We start from the raw sequence: 14,740 nt of genomic DNA on the forward strand, positions 1-14,740 counted from the left end.
AGGGCTGACACGCTAAAAACAGTGCAGTGGAGTTTTTGGACTCACCTGTTTCTGTTGAACGTAACTGACATGTTAGCTATACACAGACTTTTTCACAGAGCATATCGGAAATATGCAAAAGAAAGTGAAGTTTGGGGAGCTGAAATTCCCAGCTACTATTCTATTGACAATAGAATAGTAGCTGAGGCTTTGCTTGGCAAAGCCTCAGTGCTTTGCCAAGCAAAGCACTGAGGCACTGGGAAGCTAATTTGATACATTTTAGCTCGATTGCTTCCTGACCAATTTCTGAAAATGCAATAAACTATTTGAAAACGTTGGTGACTTTTAAGAACACACATTGAACTTTGCCATTTGTAATGCTAACTTAGCTAATTGTGCTAATCACAAACAACAATTCTTAAGACAAGTTAGGATGCCCACCCCCAAGTTCTTGGGGTTTTTCCTTAGTTTTTTAAAGCAAAATGACATAGACTTTGCTGTTAATAAAAATAATATAATGAAATAGTTTTTAAAAAATAGATAATTAAGCTTTTGTGTGTCTGTGTGTCTGTGTTTGTGAACTGACAGTCTGACAGGACAGGTGTCACTAAGGGAGTGAAGGAAAAATATTAGGGTAGTGTTCTGTATATATTTTTATTTTTATCCAAAACTGGAATTCACAAAAGTAAATCTCTGGTTGGTGCATCTCTGTGTCAGACGCAGCCAGATGAAATGACTGATGAAGCTAAGGTTGATGCACAACATCAGACACTGTAAGCTCTAAACAACTGTAAATCCAAAAGAGGTTAAATCAAAACAGGACACAACAGACCAGAGGAGCAAACAGACAGATGGACAGATTAACAAATGAAGAGTGGAAAACTGGATGATATCCACCCACACTGGCTGAGGACACAGAAGAGGAGACCTTGAAAAGCATTGCAGGGATAAACAATTTTCTGCAGAGACAGAAATATATCAGGATAAAACATCCAGAAGAAAACTTAAAAAAAAGGCTTGAAAATTCATAAGTCATGAGACAAAAGCAACGTGTGTTTTTCCTGGATGGAATGTTGACTCGCATCAAACTTTAGCTTGCTTGCTCATGAAAAGAAGCTTTTCCCACATCCTTATTTGCATGCACATCCTGCTTTTAATTGGCCTTGGTCAAAAACAACAATAAAAAAACGTGCTTTGAGTTAAAAAGCATGATTTCCGATCTTGTTCTGGCACCTGGTTCATGAGCTCAGTGAGAACGGATCAACGGCTGACAGCTGGGTGAACCAAACCGATGAAATTTAAGTTTTCGAATGCAAGCGTCAAGCTTTAATTGCCTCTGTGATAGCTTCTGTCGATACAATCAGAGAATCAGAGACGGGACAAAAATAAACAACTTGGTTGTCGTGTTTTTCTGGACGCCAGTTGGAGCTGGAAGAGGTAACAGGCAACGACCGCAGCGGAGTATTAGGTTTTCAGCCATATAGTTTAATGTTATAGCTTTATAACTGTTACCTTCAGTTGTAAAAAAATGCTACATATATCAAATATGACCTAAAAGAAATTTGACTTAATTTAACACCTCTGTCTCTTTAAGAAACTCTCGCTCTTTTTGAAACTTCTCCTTCAGGAAGTCATTACAACATGGCTTCTCTATTAATCCTTTAGCAATGTTTTTACCAGGGTTGCACTGAGAAGTAGCTCCTATAATGAGCTCAGGAGTTGCACAGTTCCAGCAGCTGTTTGCTAATTGATGCTGACTAGTCTGAAGGAGCTGGGGAGAGCTGCTGTGAGGCGGAAGCTTGGAAACTGCACCTCAGAGGAGGAGCTTTGTCTTCGAAGGTGGAGCTAGGTCCACCCAGCTGAATGGTTGTCAAGGGAGATTAAAGGATTTCTCAAACAGAAAGAATCAAGGCAACACTCCTGTTATGTTTTCGATGAGGGAATAACATTAAAACATGATATAAAACTCAAAATACCCAATTTCACATAATTCTGCCCCTTTGAAGCAATGAACACGGACTGTTCCTTCAGTGGTGGAGAACTTATTGGGTGTTGGTGGGTGAGTTTTGTGAAACGGATGTTAGAAACATCTTTGCATCTGGCGAGGTGAAAACTAAAATATCTGAAAAGCATCAAGATCGGAGCCAAATGTCAGATCATTTCTCTCCATTTGTTCCTTTGTCCCTCAATCAAAGGTAATGTCGACTGAACCAGAGTGTGACTCAGCAGGGACTCTGTAAGAGCCCAGTTATTTCAGAGGGGGCCATTAAGCTCCCATCCCTGGCAGCATCTGGGGTTAAAGCCACTCTCTGCCCTCTCATGATCTCTGTAAATTTCTCATTTCTGGCCTCCGCTCTTCCTCTTCACCTCATTTTTACCCTTCTATCCGAAAGTATCTGGGTGGCGTGTCTAGCTTTCCCAGTGTTTCCAGGCCGACCAGATGGATCCTCTCAAAAGTCTGTCTGTCTGTGACGGAGGGGGCAGATTTGGCAGGAACCTTTTTCAAATCTACAATCCAAAAACAACAAAAAATCTGCCCTTTCCCCTGGAGTTGAACATCATAAAATTTGACTTTTGTTTTTTTATGTGCTTTGGAGTCATCGCAGGATGTTATTGGAAGTTAATCCAAGCTCTCAGTGAAAACCCTCCTGGCCAGCTGTTCCACTGACTTATGAGGAGTGGAAGATAAAGAGATGGACAAAAACTGATTTGATCTTTTTGGTACTTTTTTCAGTTGAAGCTTCGAGTTAGAGCTGCTGATGTAGCAACAAATAGAAAATGTTGCCTGATCCCTGAATGTTTGTCATCTATGATAACATATTCTATAACTGAGAAAATGTAAATGATTGGATGTTTGTTGTTTGAAAAACAACATAAAGTGTTTAAAAAAAAAGAAAGAAAAGGTTTGGCGTTGAAACATTATAAAGTCCAGAATACCTTAGCTCGCTTCTTCAAAGGTCTGTCAAGTAAAGTTCTAAAGGACAAGCTACAAGTCTCCAATATTAAATATGTTTACTTCTAAAAAAATGAATAGCTAATGTTATATTTATAATGAGAAAATAAGCAGAGTCAGTGCAGCAGCTGCATAACGGCAGCAAGAAATAAGATATTCATTGTTTGCCTTTAATTATGCATCTTTCTCTGGGAGAGAAGCCATTTGTGAATGTTAAAGCAACACAATCAAGAGAAGTTATTGTTACAAAGGCTGAGACTACCCTCAATTTATTCACTGACAAGTGTAGACTGTATGTACAGAGAACAGCAGAGACATTTCTTAATACATCATTGTAAAAAAAAAAGGAAATTGCACAGTGCTTACGTTAGTCATTTTTCACCAGCATAGTACCATACTGTGGATAATAAAACACAATGAAGGATGGTCATAAAAACACAATGAAACAATAATATATTTCTCATTTTGTCTTAAAAAAAGAAGAAAAAAATCCCCCGAAACAATAGCTTTATGGGAAAAAGTCCAGCATTCAAACATTAATTACACAACACAAACAATATATAAAACATTATCAAATTTGGATATAATGAAGAAAAAATCATTATTGCAGGCGTCCCTCCAGTTTATGATAAAACATACAGAACATCAGTTAATAAAGCTGCTGAGTAGGAGCAGAGCCATCCGACACACACACATGCGCACAGACACACTCAGAAAGCTGGCAGAACTTTCAGCCGAGCAGAGCAGCAGATCTGAACCCGGAAAGACGCTGAACAGACGCGCAGATGAAAGCGGCTGAAAAAGCGCCTCGCCGCTAACCTCCCCGTTCGTGCCGGCGATTCGGAGGAGCGCTGGTGATTACTGCATCCGCTGAGTCACCCTGAGGGGTCAGGCCTCCCATGTCCACTCCCTCCCACTTGGCGGCCGAGCCGTCCGTACGGCGGCCGACAAGTCCAGTCACTGGCGGTGTTTACAGAAACACATGGCCACCTACACAGAACCACGCTGGGAAGGCAAAGAAGAGCTACTGCTGGTTGCTTTTTTTTTTAAATTTAATATATGCTAGCATGCTTCAAAAGATGCCTTTTTATTCAGCTGTGAGGAACATCAAGCTTCTTATTCATGTTCTGGTAAAGGAAGTCAAACAGTAGGATGTGTAGTGAGTCGTGGAAAGCAGGGTAGGATCATAACTACTGCACCTCTTTGAACCAAGCAAGATAAAACTGTTTCTTTTAACACTCCCACGGTCTTAAGAGCCAGGATCATTTGGACCCCGAGCTTTTCACCCTGTGTGTGGTCTGGCGTGGTTGAGGCGTTTCTTTTGTGTGGTTTCGGGAACTGACAGTCTGATGGGACAACCCCCAAGTATGGAGCATTTTGGGGAAACTGTAGTAGTAGGTTTTACAGAAAAGCAACGTATTCAATATGAACAACTCAACTTTTGATTAATTCTGTCATGATATGAGACCTGTGGTGGAGCTACATTATTTATGGGCCTGAGCCCATAAATAATGCCATTGATGCTGCATAGGAACTTGTGTATTTCCATTGCAGTTTTACAAAAAACACCAATTTTAAAACTGAAAAACCATCTGATAGTAGCGCAAATAGTTTTTAGCGAAAATTATTTTTAATCGAAATTGTCGTGAAAATAAATTAGGCAAATTTATTTTCGGAATTCCAATTCGCATAATTTCATGGTCAACTGAAACGCAGCCAATGACAGGCCAGGCTAGAACAGCCAAGATACCCGTGATAACTCTGGAGGGGCTGCAGAGATCCACAGCTCAGGTGAAGAAATCTACAGACAGAACAGCTATTAGCTGCTGTTAGCCTGCATGAGACACAGCAAGCATGTGGAAGAATGTGCTCTGATCACATGTGACCAAAACCAATACTAGATTGTCCTGAACTGATCAGGAGTCAAACATGAATGACTTGGATGCTGATTAGGATTCATTGGGAAAAAAAAAAAGAATTTGGCTATCATGCTACAAACTGTAAACCGACAACCTTCTAATCCTTCTAAACTTAGGATGTGAATGTGACATTTAAATCTATAAGAGAAAAACTCTGGAAGTAAGACAGGTCTAGTAATGTATCCCACATGGACCTATAGAACTGGGCCGAATGTTCTTTCTGCAGGGACACCAGTTTAACATACTGTCACATGATGAATGACATGTATGTTTTCAAAAGCCAGTGACGTTTTCGTGAACTTAGGCAGCAAGCAGCTGATTCCTTTTATGTTTGTACATAAAATGACAAACATCTGATTTAGTTGAAGTTGGTCTCCAGCTGAGATTCAGATCAGTTCCAATCAGCTTTCCTTTAAGGACTTTGCTGGGTTTGAACTTTATATGAACCATATCATGGTATATTATTTACAAAGGGAGTCCTGCAGTACTTTATTTTGGCACTGGACTTGTGTAATCTTATGTATTATGGGTTTAGGACGTATAAACCAGGAATACGGAGGCTCATACAGAGTTGTTAGCACCTCTGCTAAGTGTATGCTAATGCCGGAAGATAAACGGATCATTTATTGAAACTGGATCATCTCATAATACAAAAGTAAGGAAAAATCAAACTTCCCGTTGGCCTCACACTCTGATTTCCAAGTTCTGATGCCTGCTCGTTCACCTACGAATTTTTGCAACTTTTCGCATTTTTGAACTCAAAAACACATTAGGCAGCTGTTGGAGCGTCCTGCTGTCCCTACCGCCGGGCTCAGCAGGCCTGTCTGGGGGGAAACCCTGACGTTACTCTACTGGTTCTCCCAAAAATCCTCACCTTTAATTTCCTTATCATTAAAAGGCCTCACTCTGCCAAACCTCTCCCTGTAAGCTGAGCACGGAAACATAACGCGCCGCTAATTATTGACTGAACAAAGAAAGGGCTCCTGAGTGGGTTCTTATAAATGTCTACAATCAAGAGGGAAAACAAAAATCAGCTCCATTGTACAGACAGGTACCAACTGCACCGCCGACGTGCCGGTCTCCCATGGCAATGAAATAATATTCATTGAGAAACAGCTCTGGTTACAACCGAGTCACTACTAGGTGAAGCCAGAGGCGGCGTCATCACCCCCCCGGCCCCCACTGCCCCGCCCGCCCACCTGCCTCCGCACATGACAGCAAACACACACAAAGAGCCGCATTCATTTTTGACTTGGCGCATTAATTAATAACCCGGCGCTGACCCCGTTTTGTTCTGCCGGTTGTCCCTGGGTGAGTGGAGCAGAGCGAGAATAAAAGGAGATCTAAAGCTGTTTTCTTCTTCAACTGAGGGAGCGGAGGGATGAGGGCGACAGCGTGAGGAGGGAACGCCGAGATAAAGCAGCCAGCCGAGAGGAAGAGAGAACGCAGGATTATCATAGTGAATATAGGAGGGGGAGGGGAGGTGTGTGTGTACGGGTGTGTGTGTGCGTGTGTGTGTGCCCGAAATCCAAGCTTTGACTTCACAGTTGGCCCAAGCTCCTTTAACCTCCAGTCCTCTGTGTGTCTGCATGTCGGTTCCTGCCTGCACTAATCACACAAACAGGCATGAAGAGCAACAATAAACCTGATTAAACCAACAGAGATCCATGGCGGCATCACTTCTGAAGTATTTTTGGTCCGTTTAAGAGCAAATATCTTAATACACTTGAAGACAAAACTGGGTTACGAGTAACTTTTCATCAGGATGCAGGAAAAAAGTGTCCAAAGTGTGGCCTGGGGGCCATTTGTGGCCCTTGAAATGAGTCTGATCGGCTGCCTTCGACCATGAGTCAAAAACGGTAAAACTTTGGCCGATAAATTAGAAAACAACTGATGACCCCCAAAATTTGGAAATTGTCGTTTTTGCTTTGAAAAAGGCACCAAAATTCTTCATTTGTGTTTTTGATCTGAATGGATTTGAAAAAAAAAACACAATAAACATTTTTTATATTTAATATTAATGAAATGAATTATGAGTAGTTAAAATTAGCCACTTTTGTCTCCCAGAGCAAAACGTTTGAACACTACAGACAAGTAGGAGCTTTATTGATGAAAAAGTGCAAGTTTTTGCACTTTTTCAAGTGCAAAAACTTGAAAAAGTTTATTTTAAAGTTTATTTTGCTTTATTGTGACTTTGTCACAATAAAGCAACAAAGTCAGAGTCACATTGTGAATTAAAACAAACTTGATAATTTGCATCTGCATGATTTATCATTTTTATCTTTTCTCTTTTTCTACCAAAACCTGGATCACAAATGTCTTCAGTTTGCTGCTTTGGTTTCAACTAACTGACTTTTGAAGGACAATTTTGCTCACTTTATTTGTTGTTTCTGTTTTTATTATTATTATTATTATTATTTTGGATATTTAAAACATATTCCAGTTCCAGTGTTAAAAGTTCATTAAAATGTAAAGTTCATTGATCTTTGAGAAAATGGTATCAAAACAGCAATATTATTGTTTATCGCGATAACTCCTGGGACAATTTATCGCCCAGAAAAACTTATTACAATGACAGGCAGATTATTTCACTTATACCAATAATTTTTATAAGTTGCCTTTCAAGAGTTATTGACCTAAAACAAGTTCCTATATGTAGCTGAAAAGTTACTTCTAAGTTAGTTTTGTATTGCCTAGAAAATATACAAAAAAAAAAAGAAACTTGATAAGACTTGGTGTTTTTGCAGTGCAGATGGTCCAAAACATCTACAAGCTGCTGATGAATGGATGGATGACAAAGAGAAGAAAGGCACTTTATACAAACATAGGAAACAGTTAAAAACCTCTCTGAATTTCTTTTGTTACAGCTAAAAAAAAAACTATAAATTTTATATTATAAAAAAAATCTGTCTTTAAAATATTACAAATTTATAACCAATCAATACATTTTTTTTTTACCAAAGTATATAAAACCAGACTCATTGGCTACTTTGTGTTCGTGCTGTATAAATGCTTGTTCAGATCTCTTCCCGTTCCCTCCTACCCTCAGGAATATAAAAACCGTCCCTTCTCTGAGCCCTGACGGTGGCCCAGTTTGGCCAGCTGTGTGGGTGACGGAGGAACGTCCTGCCTGTAGGGGCCTTTGGACCTTTGTGAGGTGTGGGTGTGGTCTGGGGTGTGGCCCTGGGCTTGGCCTGGGGGTGAGGCCTGGTTGTGGTGGTAGACGCCGCTACCGCTGCCACTGCCGTTAGGGCCTTCCTGTGTGGGAGCTGCTCGGGTTTTGTTGGCCTCCTGTTCTCTCCGCCTTTGCTCCTGCCTCAGCAGCTCCTGGGTCTCCAGCAGGACCCGGGCGTTCAGGCTGGGTTTCCCCATGAAGCCGTTGCGAGGGCCCGGGCCCATGGAGAGCCGGGGGTTCTCTTTGGGCACCTGGAGTCCCTCGGACTGTGGGTAGGACCTCTCCCAGGAATCCTGGGACGCCATGCTGGGGTTCTTACGAGGTTGCCTGAAGAAAGGAAAAAAAAAAAAAAAAAAAGACAAGCAGGAGGGTTACTTGTAAAAGTGATCTTTTATCATTCATCGTTGTCACAATAAATTCCAAATAATGACATTTGAAATTATCCGCATTGTTAGTTAAATTATTTTCTCCACTGTCTGTTCAATGAAAGCATCAATAAATTTAAAATTTCAATTAAATGTAGTTACGGTAACACTTTATTTGAAGGGGTGTGCATAAGACTGACATGACACTGACATAACATCTGTCATGAACATAAAGAAGTCTTTATGAATGTTTATGACTGTTGTAATGATGTGTCATTCAGTAAATAATGACACTTTTAATGCAAAGTTGCTCTAAAAGTTGCATTGAAAGTCCATTAAAAGTGCCAACTTTGCATGATTTTGTAAATTATGATAATTTAATGCAAAGTTGCCACTTTTAATGGACTTTTAATGCAACTTTTAGAGCAACTTTGCATTAAAAGTGTCATTATTTACCGAATGACACATCATTACAACAGTCAGAAACATTCATAAAGACTTCTTTATGTTTATGACAGTGTCATGTCAGTCTTATGCACACCCCTTCAAATAAAGTGTTACCGTAGTTACTAAGGGCAGTATAATGACACCAGTCACCTGGTGACTTTTTAGGACACCAGACTGGTGTTCTAAAATAATACATTACAAATGGGTATATTTCTCAAGAGCATCCTGATACCAATATGTTTAAAAAATTACTCATATGGGCCAATACCGATATTGGTGCCGATATTTTGTACATTCCTACTTTGGAAGTCTTAAATCAGTGAACTGAGTCCATATGTGCATCATTTATTTTCAGCTGTTCTGTAAGGACCTGAAAAGTTTGTTAGCAAACATTAAGTAAAAAAAATAAAAATAAAAAAGTATCAACAAACCCAACATACAGGTGAGGGTTGCTTAGAAAACACATCCCAGACTTTTAACACCAGACAGTTTAAGAGTTTATCACATGGAAACCTGCTAGTTTAGAATAATTAGAATAATTATAGAAAAAGTGCTTGGACTGCAAAAAATTACAGCTGATCAGTTAAGTGCAATGCATTAAGTCTCAGGTAATGAGTCAAAGAAACTCCAACAAAGTCAAATGGCAAATGTCGACGAGAAACAACTTTTCAAATAAAGCTTTGTTCAAATAGAAGTAATACATTTCTTATTTTTCCCCAGAATTTGGATGAAATGTTTAAATGTTTCCTTATATCGTCACAGCTATGCTTTCCTAATATCATAAAGTCCTGACATAAAGTGTACGAACCAAATATAAAGGAACCAAAAAAAAAAATTTGCATTGATTTTTATTTTTTGTACCAACAGTGAGAACAAAAGAAGGACGTGCCATTACCTTCCTTTCCCTTAAAATACTTGGAACAACATGAGGGAAGAAAAGAGGAATCTGTTTAAGCATTGCTGCTTGATTACCCTGCATCCAGCGGCATAATCAGTGAGACACGCAACGGACAGGAAACAAATGCCAGAAGCCTGAAAATGCCCACGGGACGATTAGTTCCACGTAGTAAACAAACACAAAAGCTAAAACCTCACAGAGAAAGAAGAAATGTCTGCTTTTATCCATTTAACTTCCTTTTGGAGATGCAGATGGGTGCACTTATAGAACAGACAGAGTAATAGCGGGCCTCGCAGCGTTCTCTGCCTTCTACTCATCTCCAGCCGGTCAGCCGGCCTCGAGGCTGACAGGACGGCAGGAGACGCACGGACGACAAGCCCCGACTCGGGGAAAAGAAGAAAACCAGACGGGAACAGCTCTCTGTAACAAACCTGCTGTTCTTAACAGAAATAGCTGTGGAAAGCCTTGGATGGAAAAGGGTTAAATCCTATATCAGGATCATTTAAAACTAGGGATGTGCCGATCAGGTTTTTTCCTGCCGATACCGATACCGATCACCCATGAGGGCCGATACACCGATACCGATCACCGATACCGATCACATAATTATTATTTATTTATTTTTTATCATAAACACTACCGGTTACATTATGTGGAAAAAGGAACCATGAATTCACCTTAATTTAACACTTGTTTTTAATAACTTTTTCCAAGAAGAAAACTAAACAAAACAGGCTTTGTGCAAATTGTACTGCTATTGATAATACTATCTTTAACAGACTGATAACATATGAAGGCTCTGAAGAGGCTAAATAAAGCAAAGAGCCAAAATAAAACCTCTCAACATTGCCAAACAGTTCAAGTATAAAACTTAACATTCAAAGGCAAAAACAGGATCCATTACAATAAACAATCCAGAGTTACTGAATGAAAACTTCCTGATAGCATGGCGGCTAGCTGATTACTGCTAGCTCTGATTGGCTGTTTCTGACTGAGCGGAGTAATTATGCAGAACAGGGGGGAGATCGATTATTTTTTTTAGAGATTATCTGTCTCATGTTAGGACAGCGAAAGTTTTAATATGTAGGTAAAATGTATTTTTTCAAGTTAGATGCTGCAGCTTTAAGCAGAGGTTCGGTGTGAGAGTCACTACCAGGTGGAGCAGAAGCGGCGCTCCGTCTGTGAAATATTACTACCTGTGGCGTAGCAGCGGTTCAACAGCGAGATCAGAACCAGCGTTTTACATCGCAGCTCGAAGACTTAAATAATTTTCCAGGTTATTTGTTTAGCTTTCTGACCGTCATGCTAATCCAGGTGAGTGTTTGTAGCTGTGCGCTGCTTTACCTGCTATCTGATCCTCCGTATGTCTTTTTTACTGCAGTGAGCCTCGATGTAGCCAAACTCCGTCAAGTATAGCATTGTTTTTATGTTGTATTAGCTTCGTTGTGTTTATGAATTTTGACATCCTTCAATTTTCCGCCGCAACACGCAAACTTCCCCATTCACTCAGTGCGTTATAGTTCCACATCGCTTAGGATTTGTTGTTGCGCGTTTGCGCAGTGTGAAGGAAAGAGGAGACCAGCTGCACAGGCAGGCTGCGAAATGAGAAGCAGGTGATCGGTATCGGTAAAAGAGACAATGATCGCCGATCACCGATCATGCACTTTTTCACGAAAATCGGCCCGATTATGATCGGTGACCGATCGATCGGCACACCTCTATTTAAAACACTAAAAAATTGTTTAATTTTTTAAAATTTATTTTACGGTTAAAATGCCCAAATTCCACTGTAAAATTATGGGTAAAACATTTGTTTTCTTTCATGGTTAGATGGCGTCGTCGTTGGTGATTTTTATGACTAAACCTGGTGCTGGAGTCAGTGATTCACTGTAAAAAAATATTTCAACTTAACAATAATGCTATTCCTAAAATGAACATGAAAACAACTTATATAACTCTCAATTTTTTTTTTACAGTGAAGCCGAACGCATGATGGGAGACCAGCGACGAGTTTTTAGATGGAGAGTGCTAAGAGAAAACCCTCTACACAACTCAGTGACCTGTTGTGTGGTAAAAAGAAAAGTTTGTGAGAATGGCGTCTCAAAATGCTTTTAGGGCAAAACTGTCTCTTATTGGCCCCGGGAGTCTCATTCCAGACACAAACGGTTTAGGATTTTTCAGCTCAAACGCAGACCCTCTGTTCAAACTGAAACTGTGAAGTCTGAAAAAGAAGAAACTCATCAAATATCCTCTGTGTTTGGCAGAAATAAACAAAAACTGTAAAGCTTCTTTCAATACTGCACATCAAGGGCAAAAGCACTCAGTTTTATTCTTAGCAGCAGCACTCATGGGCATCAGAGATAAGCTCCAGCCAGTGGGCTTGTGGTCATTCAAAAATATAACTATATAGTAATATATTCACACGCTAACTACCAGGAAAATCGCTGTTTTTTTTCTCCTAAAATAATAAAAAAAACAAGAAAGGCTAAATAGCCAAATGGTGGATGCTTGAATTCCAGTAACTCTAGGATTAAATAAAAGGCAGCAATGCAGCTGCTGGAAGCATGACTCAGCAATGAAATGTTATGAAGTTGATAGCAACATGAACAAGTTCTAAATGGTCAAATCATTTTCTGAAATAACTGGAAAAGTTTGCTGGTCTGCCAAGAATTCAGAATTTAAAGATGATCAAATCTTCATGAGCGGAGACAAAGCATCTGCATTCCAAAGCATGTAAAGGTCATGTGTTTACGTTGTTGTACTAAGGCCATTGTAAATAGAAAAGAAAATGTAGTACATTTCTGCCAAAAAAACAAGGACATTTTGAGATTAACTTTAGAAATTTTCTGGAAAAAACACAAACATTTTCTGAGCTCCAAAAGTCAAATACATCTGCAAGAAAGAAACTCAGACGTTTTGAGATTAATCTCAGAAATGTTCTAAAAAAAATAAAAATCTAGGATGTTTTCTGAGCTTGTAGAGTCAAACATTTTCAACTTTGAACTCAGAAAATTTCCAAGTTTATTCTATAAATTTTCTGACAATCTCAAAGCTTCTGATTTGTTTTATTTTGCTCATTATGCTCAGAAATGTCCTTTATTTTCATAAACTTGATCTCTTTTCATCTACAATTGCTTTAAGTGCTGTATGTTTTTATGGGATCATTACAAAAACATTTAGGCTATACTTACAGAAAGTCCAAGCATTCCCATTTCACTGTACAAAAAAGCAAAATGCTTTGGCTGAAATGAGCTAACCTCCCTATCAGATCCACATGAAGCCAATGCTACAGTGTCATTTATTTAGGGTAGCATCCTGAGATATGCAATAGACTGATGATAAAGATGTTTAATCCGGTGTTTATGCTTTATCTAACCACTATTAAGCTATTTACTACTGTAAACCATCTGTAAGCCCATACAGAATTAGCACTAAATCAACACAAACACAAAGCTAATTCACGCATGTGGGGCCAGATACATATGTTTTTATGTGTCCTACAATGCGACTAAAATACACAGACTTTTTTTTTATTTTTATTTTTTTTTTACACTGTGTACATGAGGATGAAAGAGTGTAATTGATGCAAGGACAGATGCAGGGACAGACTGCAGAGAGAGCCCCACCACATGCTCTGTATCTGGGTTTCGCTGTCTGGGCAAGCCGCCATGCATTTACACTCTGTCTTGGCTCGCGGAGCAGCCAACGGCGCTCATGAGGGAGTTAGCTCGCTTTAAACTCAGGATGCCTGTTGCACCAGGCTGCGGTCTGCAGTTCCCGGATGACCTTTTAGGCTTTTCTGTGACAGAAGAGAATGGATTTAGAAGGTTTCGTTTCCGCGGCAAAAAACGGGAGGAGAGCGGGGCGGCCATTGTTTGTTCCACGCAGGAATGTAACCGGGATCGATGTGTCCGAAGATCTAGTTCTCTTATCACCTCTACCTCTGCGCCAGAATATGTCACAGAGTAGATTAGTTCCAGTTACAAAAGGAGAGAACGGGAGGGGAAAAAAACATGTTAGCAAGAAGTAGGATGGATTCAGAATGACGGAAAATAACAAACAAAGGCAGGAAGTTGGCTTGCAGAAAAAAATTTGTGGCCGCTGTGTGTTTCTTTAAAGCAGCTGGGAAAAATCAGAAGTAGGAGAAAGATTACCTCCACACACACACATTACAGACTTAAACTGATTACAGAAAAGCCCTTAAATGCATCCAACGCACAATGGAGCAGTCATTCCTGTAATGGACACAGAAAATGTTTTTTAAACTTGGAATTGGAAAAATAATATTGTTCTGGTGGAGGAAGCCACAGGAAAGAACCGCCAGCTACTGAAGCTCAGGGATCCTGGACAAGTTACAGCTAAAGATCCATCACTGAAACCAGCAGAGATGGAACATGGTCAGGTAGACGTTCAGTCCTCTGTGGATTTACTGGAGACAGTTCTAGAAACGATAAGATCTAAACATAAATATCTGCAAATGCTGGATGGATGGATGGATGGATGGATGGATTACAGAATGAATGATGAATGGATGATAAATGAATTACCAAATGATCAACTGATAGATAGATAGATGAATGAACTCAACTCAAAATCAATCCTTGATTTTAAAAGTATGTTTAAAAATTCCTGCTTGTCCAGTCGTTGAAATGATAAACCGCTAATGGTCGCTAATAAAAGTCACAAGATCAATATAATATTCAAGTCAAAGTCTATATAAATTCCTGACTCTCATTCTAAATCAGAATCCAACGTTTCCCAGACTCTCTCAGCCTGCATTAGGAACCCACTGACCCCCTGAGTTGAGAACCTTATCTCAACAACAACAACCTGCGCGCCTGTGTGTGAATTTGTGTGTGTAAGTTTCTCTTTCGGGCTAATCAGTGGTTCCCCGCTCCTACTAAAACACTTGTTCCTCTCCAGGCCCGTCTCGCCCTCCGCTGCCTGTCGCCACTAATCCTGCTCCAACAACAAGCCTTCATTAGTGCTCTTCCAATCCTCACA

At 39.9% G+C, this 14,740-nt stretch overlaps 1 protein-coding gene across 2 annotated transcripts in view; it reads right to left on the minus strand.

Annotated features, from left to right (window-relative positions):
• Window positions 1-3,169: 3,169 nt before the first annotated feature.
• LOC106931385 (partitioning defective 3 homolog) overlaps window positions 3,170-14,740 on the minus strand; it is a 389,759-nt gene continuing 378,188 nt past the window's right edge. For both annotated transcript variants that reach the window (XM_088001335.1, XM_088001334.1), the window contains one exon: window positions 3,170-8,353. In XM_088001335.1, coding sequence (XP_087857461.1) covers window positions 7,897-8,353 — 457 coding nt within the window. In that variant the 3' untranslated portion in view covers window positions 3,170-7,896. The remainder of the gene's footprint in view (window positions 8,354-14,740) is intronic.

Source organism: Poecilia mexicana, unplaced genomic scaffold (assembly GCF_051168715.1).
Source record: "Poecilia mexicana isolate PSO_F unplaced genomic scaffold, ASM5116871v1 scaffold_20, whole genome shotgun sequence".
NCBI classification, from domain to species: Eukaryota; Metazoa; Chordata; class Actinopteri; order Cyprinodontiformes; family Poeciliidae; genus Poecilia; species Poecilia mexicana.